General features: G+C 46.6%; 1 protein-coding gene across 9 annotated transcripts in view; it reads left to right on the forward strand.

The window, feature by feature from the left end:
• The first annotated feature begins 5,056 nt into the window (after positions 1-5,056).
• Positions 5,057-25,137, forward strand: part of LTBP3 (latent transforming growth factor beta binding protein 3) — a 91,042-nt gene continuing 70,961 nt past the window's right edge. For 3 of the 9 annotated variants that reach the window (XM_029614038.1, XM_029614040.1, XM_029614042.1), the window contains exons 1-4: positions 5,057-5,406; positions 19,237-19,587; positions 20,027-20,247; positions 20,469-20,574. In XM_029614038.1, the coding sequence (XP_029469898.1) occupies positions 5,166-5,406; positions 19,237-19,587; positions 20,027-20,247; positions 20,469-20,574 (919 nt within the window). In that variant the 5' untranslated portion in view covers positions 5,057-5,165. The remainder of the gene's footprint in view (positions 5,407-19,236; positions 19,588-20,026; positions 20,248-20,468; positions 20,575-25,137) is intronic. The other 6 variants (XM_029614043.1, XM_029614044.1, XM_029614041.1 and 3 more) reach the window with 5 other exon arrangements.

Genomic DNA, 25,137 nt, shown 5'->3' on the forward strand with positions numbered 1-25,137 from the left:
GGTCCAACATGATTCTCTGGCTTCAGGGTGAAGTTGCAAGGGGAAACATAATTTGCCGGAATCCACCCTGAGGAATTCTAGGGCGAAGCTCCCTTGAATGACATCCAGCACCCACTGATAGGGTGTAATTTGAGAAGTCAGGTGAGAACCCAAGGGAGGCCAGAAAACCATCAGAAATTGCACAGGAAAATTCCCTGAAAGTCATGAGAGCTACATTGCCCTGTGTAGCATGCCATAACTAATTGCAATGGAAGAGACTGTGCTCAACTGAGGGAGGGAGAACTGGTCTTTCACCTCAGAAGCGGCCTCCCAAAGAAAAATATGTCTTCATCTTAACTGGAAAGTGCTTCTCTTTCAATTCCACAGTACTCAATGTACGGAGGAGCCAGAAAGTAAATATGCAAACTCTCCCTTATAGCAGAGGTAAAAAAAAAACATCTTGCGCCCTCATCACCTTGGCAAGGACAGCTGGGATTGAACCTGCGGCTCTGGGAGTCCATCCAGGGAATTTTGCGGAGCCACAGAGCCAGTGGAGTGGGAAAGAACAGCAGTGCCGTACCAGTTCTTGCAAACAAAAGGTATTATGTCAGTGGTGACAGAGCTTCCAAACGACCTACCAGATGCCCTGGAATCATCAAGGAAAATGCCACTTCAAGCACAGCAGAAACTGCTGAAGTGCTGCCAAGTCCCCATTCCAAAAGAAACACACAAATAAGGGGAGGAGCCGGGGGAATAGAAAGAGGAGGGTTTGGGGAAGATTTCAGTTACTGGCCCCTATAGGCAGTGCCCTGGACCAGAGGCTGCTCAACTGAGGCAGGGAGAGAACATTCACCTCAGAGACACTGAACTCTCTCCTAGGGTCGTGCTTAACTGGGAGAGGGAGGGAGGAGGGCCTTTTACTGCAGGAGCAGATCTTGTCCAAAATTATCCTTTCCATCCAGCCTAACCAGTCCTCGGTTCCCAGCATGGGATGCTCACCTACCATTTTCTGGAAACAGAGAATACTGGCAGGGTGAGGTCAGCATGGATGCATATAAGGGCAATGAGAACAAAATAGTTGATCTCTGTCTCCATTTGCTGGTCCGAGGACATAAACCCATTCATCTGGACTGGTTTGACCGGATGAAGAGAAATTCCATCTTTTATTTTACATTATAAAAATAAAGTTGTTTATTATATTTTCTTTTTATTGCGTGAGGAAAAGCGATCTCAAGTACCAGCACAACAAGGAGGTCTCAGGGATGAAGAGAGAACAAGGATGGGGAGAATAAGGGAGGAGGATCAGCAATGGAGTGAGGAGAAGGTGAGAGGATGATGGGAGAAGATGTGTGAGATAAAAGAGGATGGTGGATGGGGAGAGGAAAAGAAAGGAGCAGGAGAAAGGAATGAGGATGGGAAGTGGGGGAAATTGAGGAAGTGGAAGAACAGGGATCTGGGATTGGGGAAGAGGATGGAGAGGTAGGTAGGCTCTGGGATTCTGGAAGGGGAGGAGGCAATAGCAGGGGTTAAAGGGTAGATTCTAGGACCTGAAAAAGGGGAGAGGTAAGAAGAAAGGGAGGTTCCAGGATCTGGGGAATAGATTCCAAGATAAAGGGAGCGAGAGTATGAATTGTGCTGGGGGATGGGGGTGGGGAATGAGAATGGAGGAGGAGGTGGCAGGTCTCCATACCATGCTGTGGTCCTGCTTCACCTTGTATCCTTTCTCTCTACTTCCACCCAATCTAGCATACGCACGCACACATGCAGCATCAATTCCTTCTCTCTGACACACAGACACATGCCTTCCAGCTGATCCTCTTTCATAAACTGAACCAAATCACGGTGGACCTGAAAGATATAGTAGTCCAGATTGACAAACTAAAGAGTAGCAAATGGCCCGGACCAGAAAGTATATACCACAAGGTTCTGAAAGAACTAAAAAATGAAATTTCAGACCTTTTACTAGTAATTTGTAACCTATCATTAGGATCTAAAACCCAGGAAAGAGATCTAGGCATCATAGTGGATAACACATTGAAATTGTCAACTCAGTGTGCTGCAGCAGTCAAAAAAGAAAACAGAATGTTAGGAATTATTAGGAAGGGAATGGTAAATAAAATAAAAAATGTCATAATGCCTCTGTATCACTCCATGGTGAGACCGCACCTTGAATTCTGTGTACAATTCTGGTCTCCGCATCTCAAAAAAATATAGTTGCAATGGAGAAGGTACAGAGAAGGGCGACCAAAATGATAAGGGGAATGGAACAGCTCCCCTATGAGGAAAGACTAAAGAGGTTAGGACTTTTCAGCTTGAAGAAGAGACGGCTGAGGGGGGATATGATAGAGGTGTTTAAAATCATGAGAGGTCTAGAATGGGTAGATGTGAATCGGTTATTTACTCTTCTGGATAATAGAAGGACTAGGGGGCACTCCATGAAGTTAGCAAGTAGCACATTTAAAACTAATTGGAGAAAATTCTTTTTCACTCAGCGCAAATTAAGCTCTGGAATTTGTTGCCAGAGGATGTGATTAGTGCAGTTAGTGTAGCTGGGTTTAAAAAATGTTTGGATAAGTTCTTGAAGAAATCCATTAACTGCTATTAATCAAGTTACTTAGAGAACAGCCACTGCTATTACTGGATAAACACTGTGGAACCCTAAAGACTAGAGGATGGAAATAAAGAAAAAAGTGCATGGAGGTAACTGTGGGTAACTTACTGGTGTGGCGGTTGCTACCCTTAACAGATAAGCCATCATTGCTCTCTGCTTCAATGGCAGTGGGAAAAGGGGAATTGGATTTAGATAGCATCCAAGGGCCCTAACTTTTACAGTCTGGGAAACTGATAAGCATGAGGGTAACCTGCACGGTGCAGCAGATACTGGCATAAGCTTGCTGGGCAGACTGAGTAGATGATTTCATCTTTTTCTACCATGAATTCTGTTTCTATGATGTGGTTAAGGCAGTTAGTGTAGCTGGGTTTAAAAAAGGTTTGGACAAGTTTCTGGAGGAGAAGTCCATAACAGGCTATTAATCAAATTGACTTAGGGAATAGCCACTGCTTATTACTGGCATCGGTAGCATGGAATCTACTTAATGTTTTGGGTACTTGCCAGGTATTTGTGACTTGGATTGGCCACCGTTGGAAACAGGATGCTGGGCTTGATGGACCTTTGGTCTGACCCAATATGGCAAATTCTTATATTCGTATCCTCCAGCCTCCCACCTCACTTCCCAATGGTCCCCCAATCAGCCCTTCCTAGCCTCTCCAAATTATCTCCCCTTGTTCTGTGTACTCCAGGCTCATTCCCTCCTCACCTACTGCTGAATGACAGGAGGGGAGAAAGTAGATTTTGGAGAAAAGTAGCTCTTCTTTGTTCTGCTGCTTGCTCCAGATTCATCTCCTTCTCTCCTGTTTCCTGCATGCTGCCTGGGAGGGGAGGGGAGGGGCTGGATAGGGAAGCAGAGGACTGTACTCTGCTGAGTGAGATTTAGGACAGCTGGAAGGCAGCACATCTTCAGCCAGCTTGCTTCCCCCCGACTTTTGCCCCTCTAGGCCTAGTGTGCCTATTGACAAATCCAAGCCTGCATGAGATAGCCATGATCCACCCTCCCTGTTCTTTCCAGTCAGTACCCTGCTACCACCAACTCAGTAACATGAGAAACATGTGGCCTGCCAGATAGACCTGGCTAGCTGAGTGCCTGTGTCTCTCTGCAAGATCGTCTAATTATTAGCGTTCTTGCAGCATGGCAGTTTAATTGACATGGAGCCAGGTTACAACTCTATAATAATTTGTTTAAAAAACAAAGCAAAACCAAAAAGCAGTTGTGGCTGTAATACAGGGGTAGATAATTCCGGTCTTGGAGTGCCACAACAAAATCTGGTTTTCAGGATAGCCAAAATGTATATGTATGAGATATTTTTTGCATGAACATTATATCTCATGCATATTCATTGTGGATATCCTGAAAACCAGACCTGGCTGCAGCACTCCACGACCAGCTGTTGCCTACCCCTACCCTAATAGAAGTACATTTTCCTTGGGAATTACTTGGTGGCTCCAAGCCAGCAGGGACCGACTGAGCCAGTCCTGGGTTTACACCCCCCCCCCCCCCCATCATTGCTTCCCTGGGGTTCTTTCCTGCTTTCCTTTTGAACTACAAGTCCCCGAAGGCAGTGGGTGGAAGGGAAAAGCAGGACTGTCTCAGCCTCTCCCTGACGACCTGGAGCCCAGCTGCTATCCGTGCTCCAGGCAGGCCTTTAAAAAAAAAAAAGCCCTGGCACATTGGCCGCAGTCCAAAATTCCAGCCTCCGGTCTGCAAAGTGCTTAGAAAAACAAGCTGGCCTCCCCCCTCCCCCCTGCCGCGTCTCCTCTATCGGAGCCTCGGGCTGGCGAGCGACAGAACTCCGGCAGAAGAGAGGGCGAGCAAATCCCGAGCCGGGTTTAAGGGAGAGCCCAGATTTTGGGGCTGGCTCTTCTTTTCTTCCTTCTCTCGCTCTTTCTTGCCGTGTCCTAGGAGGAAGTTTTCTGACGGCCAAGCCGCTAGGGCTGCAACAACTTTTCTCTCCCTGTTTTTGGGGGGTTTTTTTAAATCTTTTTTTGCCGTACGGGTTAGGTTCATTCGCTTATCATTCTGGTTTGCTTTTCTTTTTCTCCTCCTCCCTCTTTTCCGTTTTATTTTTCGCATTGGTTTGATGATCTGTTTATCTGATTCTGTGCCTGGGAGCGGGGCGGCCGAGAATAAGACTGGGAACCAGCTGGGCCAGAGGACGCAAGAAACCATAGGTACCCAGGGGTGAGTGGGGGCAGGAGCAATAAACCTGAGGTACCCAGGGGCGAGTGAGGAGAGGGGCAATAAACTTGAGGTGCCTTAGGGGTGAGCGAGGGTCAGGGGGCAAGAAGGCAGAGGTAGCCAGGGGTGAGCAGAAGGTAAGAGGTGCCCAGGGGTGTCAGAGGTGGAAAGGGATACGAAATTAGAGGTGTCCAGGAGTGAGTGGGGGCAGGGAGGGGCAAGGAGCCACAGGTGCCCGGGGTGAGTTGGGGGGGGGGGGGGGAGCTGGGAGAGTGAGAAGCCGAGGTGCTTGGGGTGAGAGTGGGTGGGGGTTGTGCTCAGTAAACTAAACCGTGCCCAGGGCTGGGGGGAAAGGAACTGTCCAGGGAGCTCGCCAAGCCTGAGGATGTGAAAATGTTTTCGGGGGCGCTCTGGCTGGTGGCACTGGCCCTTGGTGCCCACCTGGCAGCCCCAGCCTCGCCAGAGAGGACTGGGGCCCGTGAGCGCTTCAAGGTGGTGTTTGCACCTTTGATCTGCAAGAGGACGTGCCTGAAGGGTCAGTGCAGAGACACGTGTAAGCAAGGCAGTAACATGACGCTCATCGGGGAGAATGGTCACTCTGCGGACACTCTGACGGGCTCCGGCTTCCGAGTGGGTAAGTGTGGAGGAGGGGCTGAGTATGAGCTGGAAGGGTTGAGTACCTGCCCTAATTATAGACAGGGTGGGGGTGTCCGTCCCCCCCCCCGCTCTAATTACACAGGGTGGGGAGGGTGCCCTTGTCCTTATTATTTATTTATTTAGAAACTTTTCTATACCGTCCTTTAGTGATGCACCATCACAACGGTTTACATTTAGGCACGAAAAAGGTTTGGTTTGGTATCTAAATTATCCATAGGGTGCCAATATTTACGGTTACATAGTTCAGTAATATACTCTAAATGAGAAGTGTGTTGGAGATACCCTTTATATGATTTCTGGGGTAATCATATGCGAAAACAGTTTTAATCTAATATTTAAATATGTTCAAAATAATAATAAAATAACATTCTGCTTTTTTATTGCACAGTTCATTGTGCTCTGCACTGTGTTGGAGTTTTTCTCTGGCATTTTCAGGCCTTGTGTTTTCTGGATTCTTTAAGGGCAGTGATAACTCCCTAAAGCAGCATAAGAATAATTTACAGATTATATTTTATTTCTTTCAATATGTATATGACTTTCTGCACTAGTATTATTATTATTACAAATATGTGTTACTCGCTGTCCTAGCAGACTACTCAGAGTTGTATTCAAAGTGACATGATACATGGACTTAGCACAAACACAAAGCACATCAAAGCCAATGGTAAAATAAATGATGAAGTAGGGGTGAGGGAATCGGAGGTAGTGTTTTTTTGCTCGCAGCGGGGGAGTGTTGCTGATTAAAGAAGGTGGACTCTACAGAGCAGCCGGGCCTTACTGTATGGCAGAATGTCAGTATGTCAGCAGCCAGTCTGGTCTGGTCCCCAGAGGTGGGGAGTTCCAGTATTTCATACGGCAAATTATATCCAGCTATGATGAGTCCTTGCCTAAAGCGCTTACATTTTAAGTAGGTACCTGAGACACTGGGACACACATTTATATTAGCCGAGGTCACTCGTACACAGTGGCAGGGCTGGTGATGAGGGTGTGTCAGGATGTGGGTATGTTTGTATCAGTGGATGTGTCATATGTGTGTCAGGGTCTGTTCGTGTAGGTGCATGGTTGGGTGTGCAAAGTTGGCATTAGAGGGTGACAAGGGAGGCCCTATGGCATAACTAAATTAAATCATATCTGAATTGCTGTAGGTAAATGCAGCCCACTGGCAGGGCACCAGAAGCTCAGCCTGAGAAACATTATGGAGCCTTGAGCTGAAAGGGCACCTGGCCCTCTCTTCCCTCACAATGATAGCTAATAGAAACATAGAAACGATGGCAGAAAAGGGCCAAATGGTCCATTCAGTCTACCCAGCAAGCTTATGGTAGTATCTGCCACACCATGCAGGTTACTCTCTTGCTTATCGGTTTCCCAGACCGTAAAAAGTCAGGACCCCAGTTGGATGCTATCACAATCCAATTCCCCTTTGCTCTCTGCTTTCACAGCAAGGGGTAATGTTAGAGTTTCATCAAAAGTATCAGGCTTATTAAGGGTGGTTAACAACTGCATCAGAAAGTTATCCCCATGTTTATTTGTTCCCCAGACCTTAAATTTGGGGCCCTTGTTGGTTGCTGTCAGAATCCAATTCCCCTTTTCCCCAGCAAGAGGGGAATGGCACTGCCTCTTCATAGTATACCTGCCCATTAAGATTCCGACCTGCACAGGTCCAGTTTAGTGGTCTCCGTGGTCTTGTGAGATCTGCTGTGCAGCTCATACCATGAAAAGAATGTCGCCAACTGTATGACAAAGAAGGCTTGAAGCTGAAGATGGCAGGAAGCCGCCACGGATGGAGTCTTAGGATCAAAGAACAGGGATTGGGGGTGGGAGACTCAGGGCCTGATGATGAGAGGATGATTAAAGTCCAGGGTGGGGAAGGGGCTGGGGACTGAGGAGAAAGAGGATCTGGGACCAGGAGGGAGGGGGAAGAGAAAGAAGCCCTGGAATTGGGAGTTGAGAGGTGATTTGAGGATGAAGGCCCATGGTAGTGAGAGGACCTGGGATTGGAGGTGAGGTGGAGGCAGGAGAAGGCCCAGAATGTGGGTGGGGGGTGGGGGGTGCTTGTTAGTTTCTTCTCTGGGCCCCAGCATATCTGACTGTGTGTGGCTGCGTGTTAGGGATGACCAACTGTTAGTACATTTACTGGCATCAACCCCACTCCCAGCACACCCTCAAAAGAAGATATGTTAGTAAAAATAATTTCATGACAGTAAATGCTCAATGAGTGAGGGGGCCCCAGAGACCCAGGGTCTTTAATCATCCCCATCTTCAGGCCCTGAGTCTCCCACCCCCAATCCCTGTTCTTTGATCCTAAGACTGCATCCTTGGCGGCTTCCTGCCATCTTCAGCTTCAAGCCTTCTTTGTCATATGGTTGGCGACATTCTTTTCATGGTATGAGCTGCACAGCAGATCTCACAAGACCATGGAGACCACTAAACTGGACCTGTGCAGGTCGGAATCTTAATGGGCAGGTATACTATGAAGTGGCAGTGCCATTCCCCTCTTGCTGGGGAAAAGGGGAATTGGATTCAGGCTGCTTGGGGATTGAGGCATGGTGGAGTAGTATGAGGCTTTACGAGCCTCATACTACTCCACCATGCATTCCTACAGGAACTCCATCCAAAACACGAAATGGGATTTCTACACCCGTAAAATACATAACTTCCAGTATAATGCCAAAGCCCTCTTCTCTATCATCTCTGACCTCACCAAAACCTCATCCCCACAACTATCTGACATAGGCTCCAAAAACAAGTGCAACGACCTTGCCCTATTTTTCCAAAACAAAATATCCACCCTCTCAGCTAATTTTCCCCCAGACACCCCTGACTCCATCTTTCTCCCGACCAACACCTCCGCATCGCTCACCTTCTTTGATACAACCTCTGCTTCAGAAATTGAAACCCTCCTGAAGAAAATTAAACCTTCCTATCATCCCTCGGACACCATTCCCACGAAACTACTACTCTCCATTCCTAACACAATTGCTAAACCCATATCCGAATTAATCAACTGCTCCCTTATACAGGATAGCGTCCCCACCATTCTAAAACAGGCAATCGTCAAACCGATTCTCAAAAAACCAAACCTTGACCCCAAAGATCTCTCCAACTTCAGACCCATCTCTAATCTACCCTTCCTAGCTAAAGTCACTGACAAAATAGTCAACACTCGTCTATCTGAATACCTCGACCATCACAAAATTCTCTCCACTTCCCAATTTGGTTTTCGAATAAACCTCAGTATAGAAACTCTCCTATTATCCTTAACAGACTACACCCTTAAAGGAAATGATAGCGGCAACTCCTACCTTCTAGCTATGCTCGATATATCAGCCGCATTTGACACCATCAGCCATAATATCCTCATTAGTCTTCTCACAGATATTGGTATTACCAGAACAGCACTACTTTGGCTAAAATTCTACCTCAAAAATAGACAATATAAGGTCATCCTGGGCAACCATGAATCTGACCCCATCAACCTCAACCGTGGCGTCCCCCAAGGCTCTTCATTATCCTCCACCCTCTTCAATATCTATATGTTACCACTTTCCAAACTCCTCTGAAACTTAGGTATCACCCACTACATATATGTGGACGACGTCCAAATTCTCATCCCATTTATAGATTCCATACATAATGCCCTCTAGTCATGGAACAACTGCCTCATCTCCATCAACCAATTTCTCACAAAAATGAACTTAGCCCTTAACCCCCACAAAACTGAATTCGTTGTCATCTCCCCCCCAACCCCCTATATCATTCTAACCTCCCCCCTCTTCCCAAACCCATTTCCCAACACGCACGAAACTTAGGTATTACGATAGACAACCACTATCCTTAAAACCATTCATCAAAGCCACCCTAAAAGACTGCTACTTCAAGCTACGCGTCTTGAAGAAATTAAGACCCCCCTCTTACACCTCACCGATTTCCGCACTGTGCTCCAATCCATCATCTTCTCCAAAATCGATTATTGTAACTCCCTCTTCCTAGGCCTCCCTGCCTCCACCATCAAACCTCTACAACTCTTACAGAACGCCACAGCCCTAGTCCTAACCAACTCTTGCAAGAACGACCACATTACACCCATTCTGAAAGATCTCCATTGGCTCCCCATTAACTCGAGAATACAATATAAAACCCTATCCCTCATACATAAATCCCTAGTGAACAAAAACAGGCAATGGCTTCACGAACCTCTCCAACTCCATTCCTCCAACAGACCTACACGAACAGCATACGAAGGAACCCTCCAGTTACCTGCCCCAAAACTCACCAAACTCACCTCCACTATGAAGAGAGCTTTCTCAATAGCAGGTCCCTCAACTTGTAATACCATGCCCACTGATCTCTGCACAGAATCTTGCACAACGAAATTAAAAAAGAAATTGAAAACTTGGCTATTCAAACAGGCCTTCACCTAACCCTTCCACACTCCACCTCCACAGGAATCTTAACTAATCCTTCACTAAACTCTGACTTCCAAACTGTACATAGTTGGGTCTCCCTCCCCTTTTATTTCTCCTCCCTCCCAATTTATTTATTGCATCCCACATGTTAATGCCCTTCTCTCCTTGCTATCTGTTTACCCGGTTTCCCGTTTATCTTATCTCCTGATTCCCATATGGTCCATGTTATTGATTACTATGTAATGAAGTTTATTTTATTCTTTTGTGTTCCATGTACTCATTGTGCCATGCAATTGGCGTTCTGTTTCCATGTTCCATGTAAACCGATATGATGTGAAAACGGTATATAAAAAACTACAAATAAATAAATGAAAGTAAGTCCAGTTGTACACAACGTGGCACCAGTAAAACATATGTCTGCGTGAAAAAAAAAAAAAAAAAGGCCGGAAAACCTGACAAACTGTCAGTAACATACATTTTCAAGTCCTGGCAGCCCTGGTATCCATGCATGTCAGTGGCTGTGTGGGGTAGAAAGTTTTAGGAATTGTCCTCTTCTGCCAGAGATCGAGATGTATGGAAGGGCCTTGAAGACAGGACAGCTTATTCAAGGCTTGTCATGGTCCTACAGTTGGTGGTCGCTGTTCGGAGGTGATGTCCCAGCTGACAGGGGCACTGGTTTATCTTTGCACCTGGGTGAACCCTTGGGGATTGGGGGACCACTTCAGTTGTTATCGTCTTCAGTTATGTTTCTTAAAAATGTCATTTCCAGCAGTGTTTAAGGAATGTGTTGGCTATGGAGAGTGAAGCCCCTGTTTTGGATCCAGGTCTGATCCGTCCAGAACCAATTTCCGCTCTCCCCCTTCTGTCCCCGATCTGGTTCCTTGAAAAGCGACCATGGGGACTGGCTTCTTTACGTTGAAAAATGTTTAACACATTTCCCCAATTACATCATAACATAGTAGATGATGGCAAAAAAAAAAAAAAGACCAATTGGCCTATCCAGTCTGCCCAGTTTTGTCTGTCCACACTGCTAAGGAGATATCCCAGCTTCCGAGTGTGGACTACTTGTAAGATATTTCTCCTTATCCAGATTAGTCGTTTTTGGGGTTTTTTTCTCTTTTTCCTCGGTGCTCCACCCTCTTGGGTAGGTGAGCATGTGAGATCCTCTATCTAGTTCACTGTGCATGGACATCACGGTTGTGGGACACTTCACAGATCAGCTTGGCTCGAATCCCATCAAGAGTTGGACACAAATGGAGGAATCCCCTCACTGTCCAGGGACAGCACTCCTAACCTTGCCTTCTGCTGCCAGACCACACACTGCCCCGGACGTGCTCCTGGCTGGAAATCTGGAATTTCCGTGTGTGTGTGTGTGTGTGGCAATGGTTTTTGAAATATTTATATGTTCCCTCTTCTCTTCCCCCCCCCCCCCCCCCCCCCCAGCAAGGATTTGGGCCTCCTCCTACCTCACTGTTTAAGAGAGACCAAAGCTGTGAGGGGGCTGTCACTGGTGCTGAGTCCTGGCCAGACTTGCTATTTGTTTTTCATTTTGCGTCTGGGTGGGGACGACAATGCTTTAACTTGGCTGCCTTGTCTTGCGGCTTTTAAAAGCTCTGTAGGCACACACTTGCAAACGCACAGCCCTACCCTATATAAGGACAGCTTTTCATGTCTCTTTCTTTGCTAAAGCACTTTGTACACACTGGGGCCAAGGGTCTCCAAGCTGCTTGTATGCCAGTCAGCTTGTGAGCATGTGTCAGTGTGTAAACCTTTGTGTGCATGTGTGTGTGTCAGCCTGAGTGCGCTTGGTGTTGTGTAAGGTGGTGCTTCTGAGGTTCTGTTAACTGCCACAGAATAAATCACATGTGTCCAGCAACACGGGGCCAGGAGTGGCTGCAGGCTTCCAGCTATCTGCAAGGAGTAATTACGCTGATCTGTTAGTGCCTGAACTTTGCAGAAGGTGGTGATTGAGGGGATGCTTCCCCCTCATTACAGGCTGAGGAAGGACACAGAGAGGACAGCAAAGCTCCCCAAACACATCTCCTGCTTCCTATGTATCCAGGCAGGGTTTGGTTGCCCCAGGCTATGACTCAACAGAGAGCAACTTCAAACCACAAAATGCACGAGGCACTCCGAGTCCCTGCCCAGAGGAGCTTACACGGGAATATAAAGGTGACATGCTCCAAGGTCGCACACTGTTAGAGCCAGATCTGAGGCCCAGGAGAAAAAAGGAGTATCAGGCAAAGAAACCACTTGAGGTGACCCCCCTTCATCCTCAGAAGCCCATCTCACTGCAGGGCACTGAGTGTTTCTGTTGGGGCAGATTTCTTTGTGCGCGCCTGTGTTGAAGTATATATGGAAAAGCATTTCTTACCAATTGCAGGCACACACTGCTCAGTGCTCACACAGAATTGCAATTCAGTTGCAATACAGTGCGTTCAGCCGAGCACACTGTTTAACCCGCAGTTGGACGCAGACTGTGTAGGCGCGTCCACAGCCCCTTATGCTATAAGGGATTAGCGCCTCCACGTGTGTCCAACCCGCCATGAAACTAATAGCACTCATCACATGCAAATGCATGTCGATGAGGCTATTAGTTATTCACCCCACATGCAAAAAAAAATAAATGTGCCTCCAATACGCACATTTTTGCGCTCAGAAATTTGTCTGCCCAGAGCAGGCATTAATTTTTGAATACCCCAAAAAGTTGTACAGAAAAGCAGAAAATACTGCTTTTCTGTGCACCCTCTGACTTAATATCATGGCGATATTAAGTCGGAGGTCCCGAAAGTTAAAAAAAATAAAAATTTGAAATCAGTTCGTGGGTTGAAAACTGTACGCTCAATTTTGCCGGCGTCGATTCCGAACCCGTGGCTGTCAGCGGGTTTGAGAACAGACGCCGGCAAAATTGAGCGTCGGCTGTCAAACTCGCTGACAGCCGCCGCTCCTGTCCGAAAAGAGGCGCTAGGGACGCGCTAGTGTCCCTAGCGCCTCTTTTTACCGAGGGCCCTAATTTAAATAAATTAAGTTACTGAATCGCACGCACAGGAAAGTGGCCTGCTCTCCCGCGATTTTTACTGTATCGGCCTGAAAGTGGGGGTAGAGGATCCTGGCCATTATTTCACACTTTTTTGATACTTTTGAAGTCCTAAGATTTTTTTTTTTTTTTTTAACATCACTGTCTCAAAGTTCAGCATTTGGTCTCTGCTTTATAAATAAAATTTACTATGTCTAAATGTATCTGGGTGGCAGAGGGGTGATGGCATTAATTTCTGAGCCAAATTTATTTTTAAGCCCTTCCAGGCAGATAAACAGGGATTGCGGTTCTGTCCCATCTTATTTTGAAGGCCCTTGGTGCTATTTTGAGTCTACAACTGGCACCTGCCAAATTCGGAAGCAAAGACTGGAAATAGGTTATGAATTCTCGCAGTCCTGCTGGCCAGACTCCTCACAGTAATTAGTCCAAGAAGAGAGACCTGCCCCCCTGCTCAGGGTGTGGTGGTTGTGCACACCCCCTGAGAATCAAGTGGAGTATTTTGCTGGGCCTCGCAGCAACACAGAATCAGCATTAGGATGTTTATACATCTGTGTCCCTGTTGGTATGAGGAGAACCTGGGGGCAAAGGAAGGGCACAGGCAGTGGGATCCAGGTCTGTGAAAAGCACTCAAAGGTTAGCAGCTAGCATTGCTCAGCGGGCAACAGGAGCCGCTGCCATGGCCCCGTTCAGGATGAGAGGAGACGCCATGCTGAACTATGTCTAAGTGGAGCTGCCGCAGGAGGTCCCTACCGAGGAGGAGGCAATAGCCCCGATCAGCCCCGTGGTGTTGGGCCACCAAGATGAGTTGCTGCAGCCACTCCCTGCAGCCAGGTCGAGGCGGCGGTTGGCCCCATAGCGTTTTGGCAGCTCAGAGGATGTGGCGCCATATTAGTCCCCTGCCACACCGGGCGACATGAGCGGAGGAATTTCCACTATAGCTCAAGGGAAAGCCCTGCTGCTCGACCCCCATCGAGAAGAAGAAACTGGCAGAAGGGAAGAGTAAAGGAAACAAAAAAGGAGCAAAATAAGTTTAAACCCCAACCCCCCCCCCAAATAAAAGTAAAAAATGAGAAAATACTATTATAAGAGGGAGGGGATGGAGAAAGTGTTTCCCGGGCGCCTAAAACTTGTGCTGGTGCTAAAGTTTTCCAAATCTGTCTGCAGCGCAGGTGGGGGCCTGGAGGGGGCGTCTGCAGAGCGCATTATTCCTGGCACGGTAATGGGAGGTGTTTTTCTTGGCAGGAGCTGAGGTCAGACTTCCTCTCTCCTTCTCTCTCTCTCTCTCTCTCTCTCTCTCTCTCTCTCTCTCGCTGGCTGAAGGGCGTGTGCTCATTGTTTCTCCATGATGTCACAGTGACAGCCCCCCCCCCATTCCCAGCGAATGAGGAAAGACGAGGAGAGAGGGGGCACAGGTTGCCCCCATCTCACTCTGGGTGATTTTTCTGCCAGCTCTCCACCTGGAACCTTTTTCAACTTTCTCCCCTTTTTCCCCATTTTGGTTGCAGTGGAAGGTGGCAGCTGCTGCTGCTGGCCCTGACTTTGTACCTTTTTTTTTTTTTTCTTCTTCCGAAAATTACCACTGCTGTCCCTCCTTGGTTGGGCAGTCTTGCCTCTCCCAGAATGTACAGATGCTTAATTGCTTCATTCAATTGCGCTGGGCTCTAATCCTACCTCTTCCTCTGACTCTCTGTGTTTGACCCTTGGATGAATCTCTCTTACCTTCCTGTGCCTCAGTTCTAATCCCCTGCTCTGTCACTGACTCTCTGTGTGACCTTAGAGGTTACTCGCTTTATGATAAACTTTCAAAAGCTTTATCCTGCTTTTCAACCCATGTAACTGGAGTTCCTGCGTGTGGAGAGCCTCCTACCTATCATTTTAAGGTGGCTACTAAAGTATACTTCATGCTAAAGCATATATTTAAGACTTAAAGATCTAAACATGTATACCCTGGAGAAAAGGCAAGCTAGGGGGGATATCATAAAGACATTTAAAAACCTCCAGAGGAGGTGAGCCTTTTTCCAATGGAAAGGAAGCTCTAGAATGAGGAGAAAGGGGATAGACTCAGGAGTAATCTAAAGAAATATTTCTTGACAGAGAAGGTAGTGGATGCATGGAACAGCCTTCCCGTAGATGAGGTGGAGAGAATTCAAGAAAGCACGGGATAAGCACAGTGGATCTCTGAGGGAGTGATAGGGATTGTAGAGTGGAGTTGCTGGTGTGGATGGGCAGACTGGTTAGGCAGTATGGTTTGTTTTTTTCTGCTGACGTTTCTACCTAAAATCTTATCTCCACAAAGCAGCTAAAAGGTTACACAGATTTCACTGTGCGTGTATTTCATGCCACATGAACAGCAGCTGTTCTCAAGGGTCTGTCTAGGTTGGGGGAGAAAGCTACACATGCATATTTAATTTTTAAATGCATGTGGATATTATTCCTGCATAAATCCATCCATAGGAATAATCTGGGTAGTTTCTTTTTGAAAAGTTGCTAAAGCTACAGGAGTACAAAAGTATCCATTTGTCTCGCTGCTAAGCAGCTTACCAAAAATGTATCCATTTATTTCCCTGCGCCTCGCTTCTAATCCCCGGCTTTATCTTTGGATTTAATTACTCACCTGACTAAATCCAAGCTCCAGGAGAGTTACAGTCAGGCACAGTAGATAGGTCCCTTCCCCAGAGGGCTTGCAGTCTAAGGGGATGTTTTACTAAGGGGTAAATATTCAGCCACTAAGCGGCTAGTTACCGTAAATTAGCCGGATACCCATATCCGGCAACTTAACTGGGATATCCAGCGGCGCAGCTGAATATACCCAGATAGGTTACAGTTAGCGGGATATGTGGTATCTGGCTAACTTTAGACCTGCCCTATGGCACGACCAGAGTTAACCGGTTAATGTAACCTGCTAACTCAGTTCCTCTCCAGAACGCCTACCTCCCGCCCCCCTGGAACACCCCCGACTTACCCGACTAAATTGTAGCTGGATATTTTGTTATCCGGCTAGAAATTAGCGGGTAAGCATTTTAAAAATCCGGCTAAGCGATTTAGACAGATAACTTTCCCGTTATCCGTCTAAATGGCTTTTGAATATGTGTCCCTATAGGTTTTATCCCATTCTGTGTCTATGGGGAAAAACGCTTAGCAAATAAGGCCCTAAGTTTGTACCTGTGGCAGTGGAGGCTGAAGAGACTCGCCCGGGTTCACACAGTCAGTGGGAGTAACGGGATTTGAACTCTGGTTTTCAGCCTGCTGCTCCAGGCACTGGGCTGTCTCTACCGTTTGTGACCCCCAGGGGTGAGTCACTTTATCTCCCAGTGCCTCCGCTTCAGTCCCCAGCTTTGCCATTGACTTTCTGTGTATGGCCCTGGCTGTCTTGCTGGGGAGGGGAGAGAAAGGGATTTAAAGAGAGCTGCTTATCTTATGATAAGAGCTGTCCTCTTCAGGCTTTTGATTAAAATCATATGATGACACCCCAAAAAAGTAAGAGGTGCTTTCCAGTTGACCCATTATCGTAAGAACCAAGAGCCCCCCCCCCCCCCCAAGACACACACAACTTTCTCTCCAGAGTATACCATGCTGAAAGAGGCATTTGTGGGCAGTATGAGAACACCTCTTACAGTTTCACTGCTAGGAAGCTGAATATGATTAACAGTACTTGGCTGTTCCCCTGATTTGTGACTCCGCACCTGGTTTGCTAAAAGAGAGAGGTGTAGCATTCATTGTGGCTTCAGGCTGGTAATTTCTAGCTTGCTGGAGTAATTGTGGCCTGCGGGGGTGGTGTGTGACTCAGTACGATTTTTCACTGAGCTGTGCCATGTCTCAGAGGTGAGCCAGCCAGTATCAGAGAGGAGGAAAAGGCGTTACTGTAACTGGTGGCAGGGAGAGGGTCACCCTTGGTTGGTGCTGCTGCTTTCAGAGACAGGGATGGTCTTGGATGCAGGGAGAGAGGTGCCTTGAGTCAGGACTGGCCTTAGAATACAGCAAGCAGGGCGGTCGCATGGGGTGTTGTGATACCAGGGGTGCCCTGATGCTGGATTACAGACTGGTTAAAAGACAGGAAACAGAGAGTAGGATTAAATGGTCAATTTTCTCAGTGGAAAAGGATAAACAGTGGAGTGACTCAGGGATCTGTACTTGGCCCGGTGCTTTTCAATATATATACCTTACTTAACAATATATATACCTCACTTAACAAATAAGATTTATTACGACATGATGTAACCAAACCTTATTGGTACTTGTTAGAATGTACTACCGTACACATCTACCAACTTTAACGTATGTGCCTGTATGTAAACCGTTGTGATGGTATACAACTTAACGACAGTATAGAAAAGATTTTAAATAAATAAACCAGCATTGCCTGTTGGGGTTGAGCCTGATCTTCCTTCAGCCATGCACCTGGCTTGAGAGGAGGAGTGGCGCTTAATAGCACATCAGCTTCTTTTGCTGCAGGGGGCCAGTCTTGTGGGAGGAGCTGTAAGATTGCTTAATCTTGCACCGGTTCCAGGTAGCAGAGGAAGCTGATGTGCTATTAAGCACCACGCCTCCTGCTAGCCGATGGTGGGTCTACAGAAGACCTGGGGATATGGCCATGGAGAGGGGAGAAGAGGATTGAAAATACCGGGAGGGAGGAGAAGAAGAAGAAAGCAGGATAATTGTGGGGGGTGCCAGTTTTTCACCCAGGATGCCATTTACCCTAAGGCCTTGCCCTCAGTCTATGCCCATGTCAGATGCAGGGAGGAGGATTCCCTCAACCGTGCTGGCATCAGACACAGGGAAAAGGGCACCCTTGGTTTTATCCTGTTGCAGCATGTCCTAGATTAGACCACCAATGTCTCCTGTCCTGAAGTACAAATTACAAAACCAGAACCAAGTGTCTGCTACAGAATCCTACATAGAAACTACATGTTAGCAGAATCCCTCAGCTTAATCATGCACAGAGCAGAGGCAGACCCTCATCAAATACAGAACAAGGGACCAGAAATTAGAAACAGACTCTAAGCAATTCAACACTGGAGAACCAGAAACAGAAATGCATTCCCTTCTGTGCTGTGCAAAATACAAAGACCTCAGAGCTGCACAATCCCCAAAGCTGAGAGAGAAAAAAAAAAATCAAAGAATTCCCACAATAGAAGGAGCAGGAAAAATTCCGTAGAACCCTGGGGGAAAATAGGAGAAACAGCAACTAGAGAAACAAAATAGATATGCTGTACCCTGCCACCAGACTAGAAATTACATTTGAGCAGGCCAGCACCAAAACCTGATATTGTTCTTTCCTTAACCCGTAACTTTACTGTTATCGTTTTGTATGTTTTCCTTTCTTTCATTCTGTCTATTACTTTGGCCTGACATGTAAAATTGCCATGCCGATAATAAAATGATCAGAATCTGAGAAGGGCACCCTTGGTCTGTGCTGGTATTGTGCAGCTGACGAGGGTCGTCCCTGCTCTGTGCTATCATAAGAAGAGCCAGTGAGAGGTAACGGCTATTTTGCTAAGTACTGGCAATCTGTTTTGGCTGGGAGGCTGGCCAGAAATAAGCAGTGCTGTTTTTTTGGGGTGGTTTTTTTTTTTTCCATTGTGCAGTTCCTGAGACATCCAAAGTGTGGAAAATGTTTCTTTATGAAGTGTCTAGGACAGGGAAAATGAAATTTGGAGCAAGATCTGAAAGACAGAGTAACATAGTAACGTAGTGAATGGCAGATGAAGACCAAAAGGCCATCCAGTCTGCCCAGCAGCGATTTTACATGCTATGTACCTAAAGCAGACCAAATTCCCACATGGAACGCTACCCCCAATCCCACCACGTCCCCTTTTAGAGTTGCAGTTGCCGCTCTCTCCGTGTGGGTTACCCCATGCCATCCAGGAAGCACAATGCAGTCCTATCACTGTTGCCCAGGGCTGCATCCATTGCTCGGTGAAGGCTGCATAGTTCTCCCATTACCATTCTCTTGCTACCAGGGATAATCTGTGTTTATCCCATGCTTTCTTGAAGTCTGCCACTTTCCTTGTTATCACCCCCTCCTCCGATCAGAGGGTATTCCGGGCATCCACCATCCTCTCCGTGAACAAATACCTCCTGACTTTGTTCCTGAATCTACCCCCTTGGAGTTTTATATTGTGACCCCCCCCCCCCCAATTGTTGCTAGAAAGACAGAGAGAGAGAGAGACAGGGAAATTGAGGCAGAAATAAGAAAATAAGAGTACCATGAGCAGATCTGACGTAGAAATCTCAGGGCTTTACCGATAGGCTTAATTTTTATGCCATAGTTTTAGGGAACATACATGGATCTTATGCACAGGATATGCCATTCCTGTGGCACAGAGGCAGGCTCACTCTCTTCTCTCTCTGCTCACCTTGGCAGTTGTCTGCCCCCTACCATGCATGAATGGCGGTCAGTGCAACAGTCGCAACCATTGCCAGTGCCCACCGGAGTTCACCGGCCGCTTCTGCCAGTTCCCTGCCGGCCGCCAGGGCCTGTCGACTGAGGGCATCAACGGGGATACCGTCTCCAGTAAGCACGCCGTCTATGCCGTGGAGGTAATCTCAGACAGCCAGAGCGCAGGGGACCAGCCGGCGGGCAAACCTCAGCGGACCAGCATCAGTCATTCCACTTTCACTGTGCCACTGAGGCCCGGACAGCACTCTTCGGAAGGTAGAGCGGACAGGCCAAAGAGGCCAGTGGGGACCCGTGGACTCAGAAGCATGGTCGCAGGTGTGGGGAGGAGAGGCACACTCGGTCTGTAATGGCGGAAGGTGCAAGGAGAGAGGCACCCTCGATCTGTGCTGGGGGGGGGGGGGGGAGGGGGAGGGAAAGGGGCATCTTTTGATTTGTGCTGATGGCAGGGCTAGGGGGTGGGGAGACGGGCACCCTCTGAGGGCGGGGGGGGGGGGGGGGGGAGTGGGACCAGTCTGTACTGGTGGGATGGGGCAATGGCATATTATTTAGAAGACAGCATTCTGAATTTTCCTGGCCTTCAGCTGTGTTTGCAGATGATGGGCACGGAACAGTTCTTGGCGCTTGTTCTGGTTGGCTCTTGCATGTAGTGCAGTCGCTCGTGTGATGGTTGTGTGTTTTGTGTGAGTGGTACACACTTGTGCATCTCACCGCTTCCCTTTATCTTTCCTCCCCTCCCCGCCCCCCCCCCTTCCAGTACAGGTCCAACCTCCGCTGCTGAACGTGCGAGTTCATCACCCCGCCGACGCCTCGGTTCAGGTGCATCGAATTGACAGCCTGAGCTCTGAGGGTCAGGGGCCTGGCACCCAGCATATCATTCAGCACCCGGCCCCAAAGTCCTCTGCCTCCCACCCCAGTCACCCGCACACACACAAACCTCTGGGACGTTGCTTCCAGGAGACCCTGCCCAAGCAGTCGGTGAGTGACCCCCCCCCCCACCCTCAGTACCCCTGCTTTCTGTCGAGAGTCACAAACTGGTCAGGCTGATCTGGCCCTGGTTTTATTCCCCTTCCTCCTCTCCCCCCCACCCCCCCACTGCATGCATGAACTCCTAGTTCTAATCCGGTTAAGAAAGACAGAATTTAGGACCTTTGATTTACTTTTACAGTGTTTTCTTGTTTGGGGTGTTTTTCCTGCAGTGTGGAAGTAACCCTCTCCCGGGCCTGACGAAGCAGGAGGACTGCTGTGGCAGCGTGGGCACCTCCTGGGGGCAGAGCAAGTGTTACAGGTGCTCACATCTGCACTGTAAGTAGCCCTTCCCCCACTCCTACATCCAGGCCAGGGTTTGGCTGAGCCTCAGCCCAGGGCACAGTTGCTTCTAGTCTGTGGGGTTTTTTTTTCGACTTGGTATTGTGTAGCACAAGGGCTGGGAATTGGGGTATCTTCTGGCAGAGGCTGGTGACAGGGCTCGCTTAACCACTAGGCAGACCGGTCACGGCAAAACAATAGATCCTGACAGCTGCGCAAACTCGGAGGGTCATCAGCACTTTTTAATCACTTTGTCCTCACATCTTTCTTGTGCACAAATGAACAGCCACACCAAGGGCTGCCTTTCACCATGGCTTTGTTTATGTTGGATTTTATATTTTGATTTATAGTGGTTTGACTCACTCTGAGTGTTTACACGTAAGACAGGACCTGAGTTTTCAGCTTGTGCTGCAGGGAACCAGAAGGGAGGGAGTGAGGCTGGAGCTACTCTGCTGTTTAAACCAGCCCCTCCTTTCCTGTTTTCCATCTTCCCAGGCAGTTGCAGGGAGCAGAAGGGATTTCAGATTTTTTTTTTATGAAGCAGGGCTGGATTTAAGCATATGTAACTACCTAGGCTGCCAAATTTTGAAGGTGCCAAATACCTGGCCTGAAGAGGAGTTTCCTTTAGGGCTGTATACCGGTCTCACGTCAAGGGATGCTGCATTAGCATTCTGGTTCTCTCCCCATTCTCCAGTTTCCCAAAAGTGGATCCCTTCCTTGCTGTGTGATTTCTGGGGGTGGGGGAACCATGTTCTCCCCATCCCCACTGTCGAGTCCTGTCTATGAATGCCAAAATCTTAAATCCGGCCCTAGTCTGAAGAATTCTACTTCTGATTTCTGGTCCCTTATTCCATATTTGGTAAGGGTCTGTCTGGGCTCTGCTTGTGACTGAGGTGAGGGATTCTGCTGGCACATAAGGGGAATGGAACAGCTCCCCTATGAGGAAAGACTAAAGAGGTTAGGACTTTTCAGCTTGGAGAAGAGACGACTGAGGGGGGATATGATAGAGATGTTTAAAATCATAAGAGGTCTAGAACGGGTAGATGTGAATCGGTTATTTACTCTTTCGGATAATAGAAAGACTAGGGGACACTCCATGAAGTTGGCATGGGGCACATTTAAAACTAATCGGAGAAAGTTCTTTTTTACTCAACGCACAATTAAACTCTGGAATTTGTTGCCAGAGGATGTGGTTAGTGCAGTTAGTATAGCTGTGTTTAAAAAAGGATTGGATAAGTTCTTGGAGGAGAAGTCCATTACCTGCTATTAAGTTCACTTAGAGAATAGCCACTGCCATTAGCAATGGTTACATGGAATAGACTTAGTGTTTGGGTACTTGCCAGGTTCTTATGGCCTGGATTGGCCACTGTTGGAAACAGGATGCTGGGCTAGATGGACCCTTGGTCTGACCCAGTATGGCATTTTCTTATGTTTTTATATAGGGGCTGATGCAATATGAGCATGTAGAAAACGGGCGCTAGCAGTGAGTGTCCGTTTTCCTAATGTGCGCCCATCCACCTGTCCTGGGTGCACAGTGCGATATGTTAATGAGGTGCCACGCTAAAAAGGACGCACTAGGGATAAATTGTGCATCCCTAGCGCGTCCTTGGCATCGGGCACCCAGGACATGTGACTTTGCAGGTTAGGAAAACGGACACTCTAAATTGAGTGTCCGTTTTCCTAACCTGCGTACAGCCATGGATTAGGAAAATGGACGCTGGTAAATTGAGCATCCGTTTCCTAAGCTAACTGCCATCAAGACTTTTTTTTTCCCCCATGATGCTGGTTTCTGTGGTTCCTCCTACTTAGTATCACAATGATATTAAGTTGGAGGAACCACAGAAAATCAGTATTTTTTGCTTTTTTGTTGAGGCTTGGGGTGCTTCAAGACTTAACACCTGCTTCGGGGCTGGTGTTAAATTTTGCATGTTAAAATGTCCGCATTGGGCGCACAGTGATTTTTTTTTTTGCATCGGGGTACTAGCTAATAGCCTCATCTACATGGCATTTACATGTGATAAGTGCGTTTGGATACGCGTTTTGGACGCGTTAATCCCACTATTGCATCGGGAGTTATTCTAGTGCATCCAAACGCACGTCTAAGCTGTGTGCTAGGCTGAGTGCACTGTATTGCAACAGCCTCGTAGTGTTTGTGTAATGATCTGCAGCAGTCTAGCTTGTTCTGTTTTCCCAATAGAAAAAAAGCAAATAGAATGTTAGAAATTATTAGGAAAGGAATAGAGAATAAAACTGAGACTATCATAATACCTCTGTATTGCTCCATGGTGCAACCACATCTAGAGTGGTGTGTGCAATTCTGATTATCACAGCTCAAAAAAAATATAGCAGAATTAGAAAAGGTTCAGGAAAGGGTGACCAAGACAACAAAGAGAATGGAATGGTTCCCCTATGAGAAAAGGCTAAAGAGCTTAGTATTCTTCAGCTTGGAGAAGAAATGGCTGAGGGGGAGATATGATAAAGGTCTGTAAAATCATGCATGGAGTGGAAGGGGTAAATGCAAATCTGTTTTATGCTTTCAAAAAATAAAAATATTTAGGAGATACTCTGAGATCATTATCAGAGGATGTGGTAAAGGCAGTTAGCATAGCAGGATTAAAAAAGGTTTGGACAAGTTCCTGAAGGAAAAATCCATAAACTGTAATTATCCAGATAGACCCGAGGAAAGCCACTGCTTATCCCTGGGCATTAAGCAGCATTTATCTACTATTTGGGATACTGCCAGGTTATTGGTGAACCACGGTTGGAAACAGAATATTGGGCTTGATGGACCCTTGGTCTGACCCAGCATTGCATTTCTTGTATTCTTATGTGCCAAATGTGTTTTTTGCAAGGTTTTGAATTCACAGAGTGCCTGTTAGTGAGATGAAATGGTCCCTATCGTCAATTAAACCATTAACCCACCTTTGAGACTTTGAGGATAATTTTCAAAGGGATGCCCATGGGTGAAACAGTGTTTTATATACAAAATTCGTCCTTTTACAAAATTGCTTACATGTGCCTGACCTGTATATGTGTCTGTTTGCCCAAACTGAGTGGAGGCAGAGAGGGGTTTAAACTTGTGTGCATGCTTTTGGATTTAAAAAAAAAAAATGGACACACAAATTTTAAGGAAAATATGCTGTACAGGTGTAAATGTGTGGAGGGGTAACTTATGCCTGTATTTGCCAGCTTAGGTGCAGTGTTACAAAATAACCCCATAATTGTTTTCCCTCATTCTCCCCAAATGCTTATTTGTCTTTATTTATGTATTTCTTCCATTTATCAATCAATCACTTATCAATTCAGGAATACTCAAGGTGATGTACACATCTCAAGATAAAAAAAATCAGATAACAGAAAATATCATCATCATAAACTGAAAAAAAGTAATAGATTTAAAAGAATAAGAAACAATATGGCTTTAAGCAAAAGCCTGGACAAATAGCAAAGTCTTGAATAGCTTTCTAAACAGTTACTAATTTTGTGTTCCTGAGGGTCAGTGGTAATGCTTTCCATGAAGTAGGCGCACAAAAAGAAAAACCTTTTCCTTGTGTCCATCAATTTTATATGAACACAAGATTTTCCATACTAGGTCACACCAAAGGGCCATCAAGCCAAGTTTCCTATTTCCTACAGTGGCCAATCCAGGTCACAAGTACCTGGCAGGATCCCAAAAGGTCGATAAATTCCATGCTGCTTATCCCAGGGACAAGCAATGGATCCCCCAAGTCCACCTTAATAATGGGTTATGGACTTTTTTTTTTCCAGGAACTTGTCTAAACTTTTTTTAAACCCAGCTACACTAACAGCTTTTACCACATCCTCTGGCAATGAATTCCAGAGTTTAAATATATGTTGAATAAAAAAATTTCTCCTATTTGTCTTAAATGTATCACCGAGTAACTTTATTGTGTGTCCCCTAGACTTTGTACTTTCTGAAAGAGTAAACAACTGATTTACCTGTTCCACTGCACTCATTATTTTATAGACCTCTATCATAGCTCTCCTCACTCACTCTTATCCAAACTGAAGATCCCTAACCTCTTTGGCCTTTCCTCATAGGGGAATTGTTCCATCCCCTTTATCATTTTGGTCACCCTTTTTTCATTCTGTTATGTCTTTTTTGAGATGCGGTGACCAGAACTGCACACAGTGTTCAAGTTGTAGTCTCACCATGGAGCGATACAGAGGCATTTAATATTCTCTGTTCTATTCTCCATTCTTTTCCTAATAATTCTTAGCATTCATTTTGCTTTCTTGGCTGCTGCTGCACACTGAGCAGAGGATTTCATCATTATTCTTGATGACACCTAGATCCCTTTCTTGCCTGGTGACTCCCGATGTGGAACCTTACATTGTGGTATAATTGGGGGTTGCTTTTCCCTACATTCATCACTTTGCACTTGCCCACATTAAATTTCATCTTCCATTTGGATGTCCAGTCTCCCAGTGTCACAAAATCCTCTTGTGATTTAAGCTTTGATTAATTTATTATCATCGGCAAATTTGATCACCTCACTCATTTCTATTTCTTTTAGGTCATTTTAGGAATATGTTAAA

Source organism: Rhinatrema bivittatum, chromosome 8 (genome assembly GCF_901001135.1).
Source record: "Rhinatrema bivittatum chromosome 8, aRhiBiv1.1, whole genome shotgun sequence".
NCBI lineage: Eukaryota > Metazoa > Chordata > Amphibia > Gymnophiona > Rhinatrematidae > Rhinatrema > Rhinatrema bivittatum.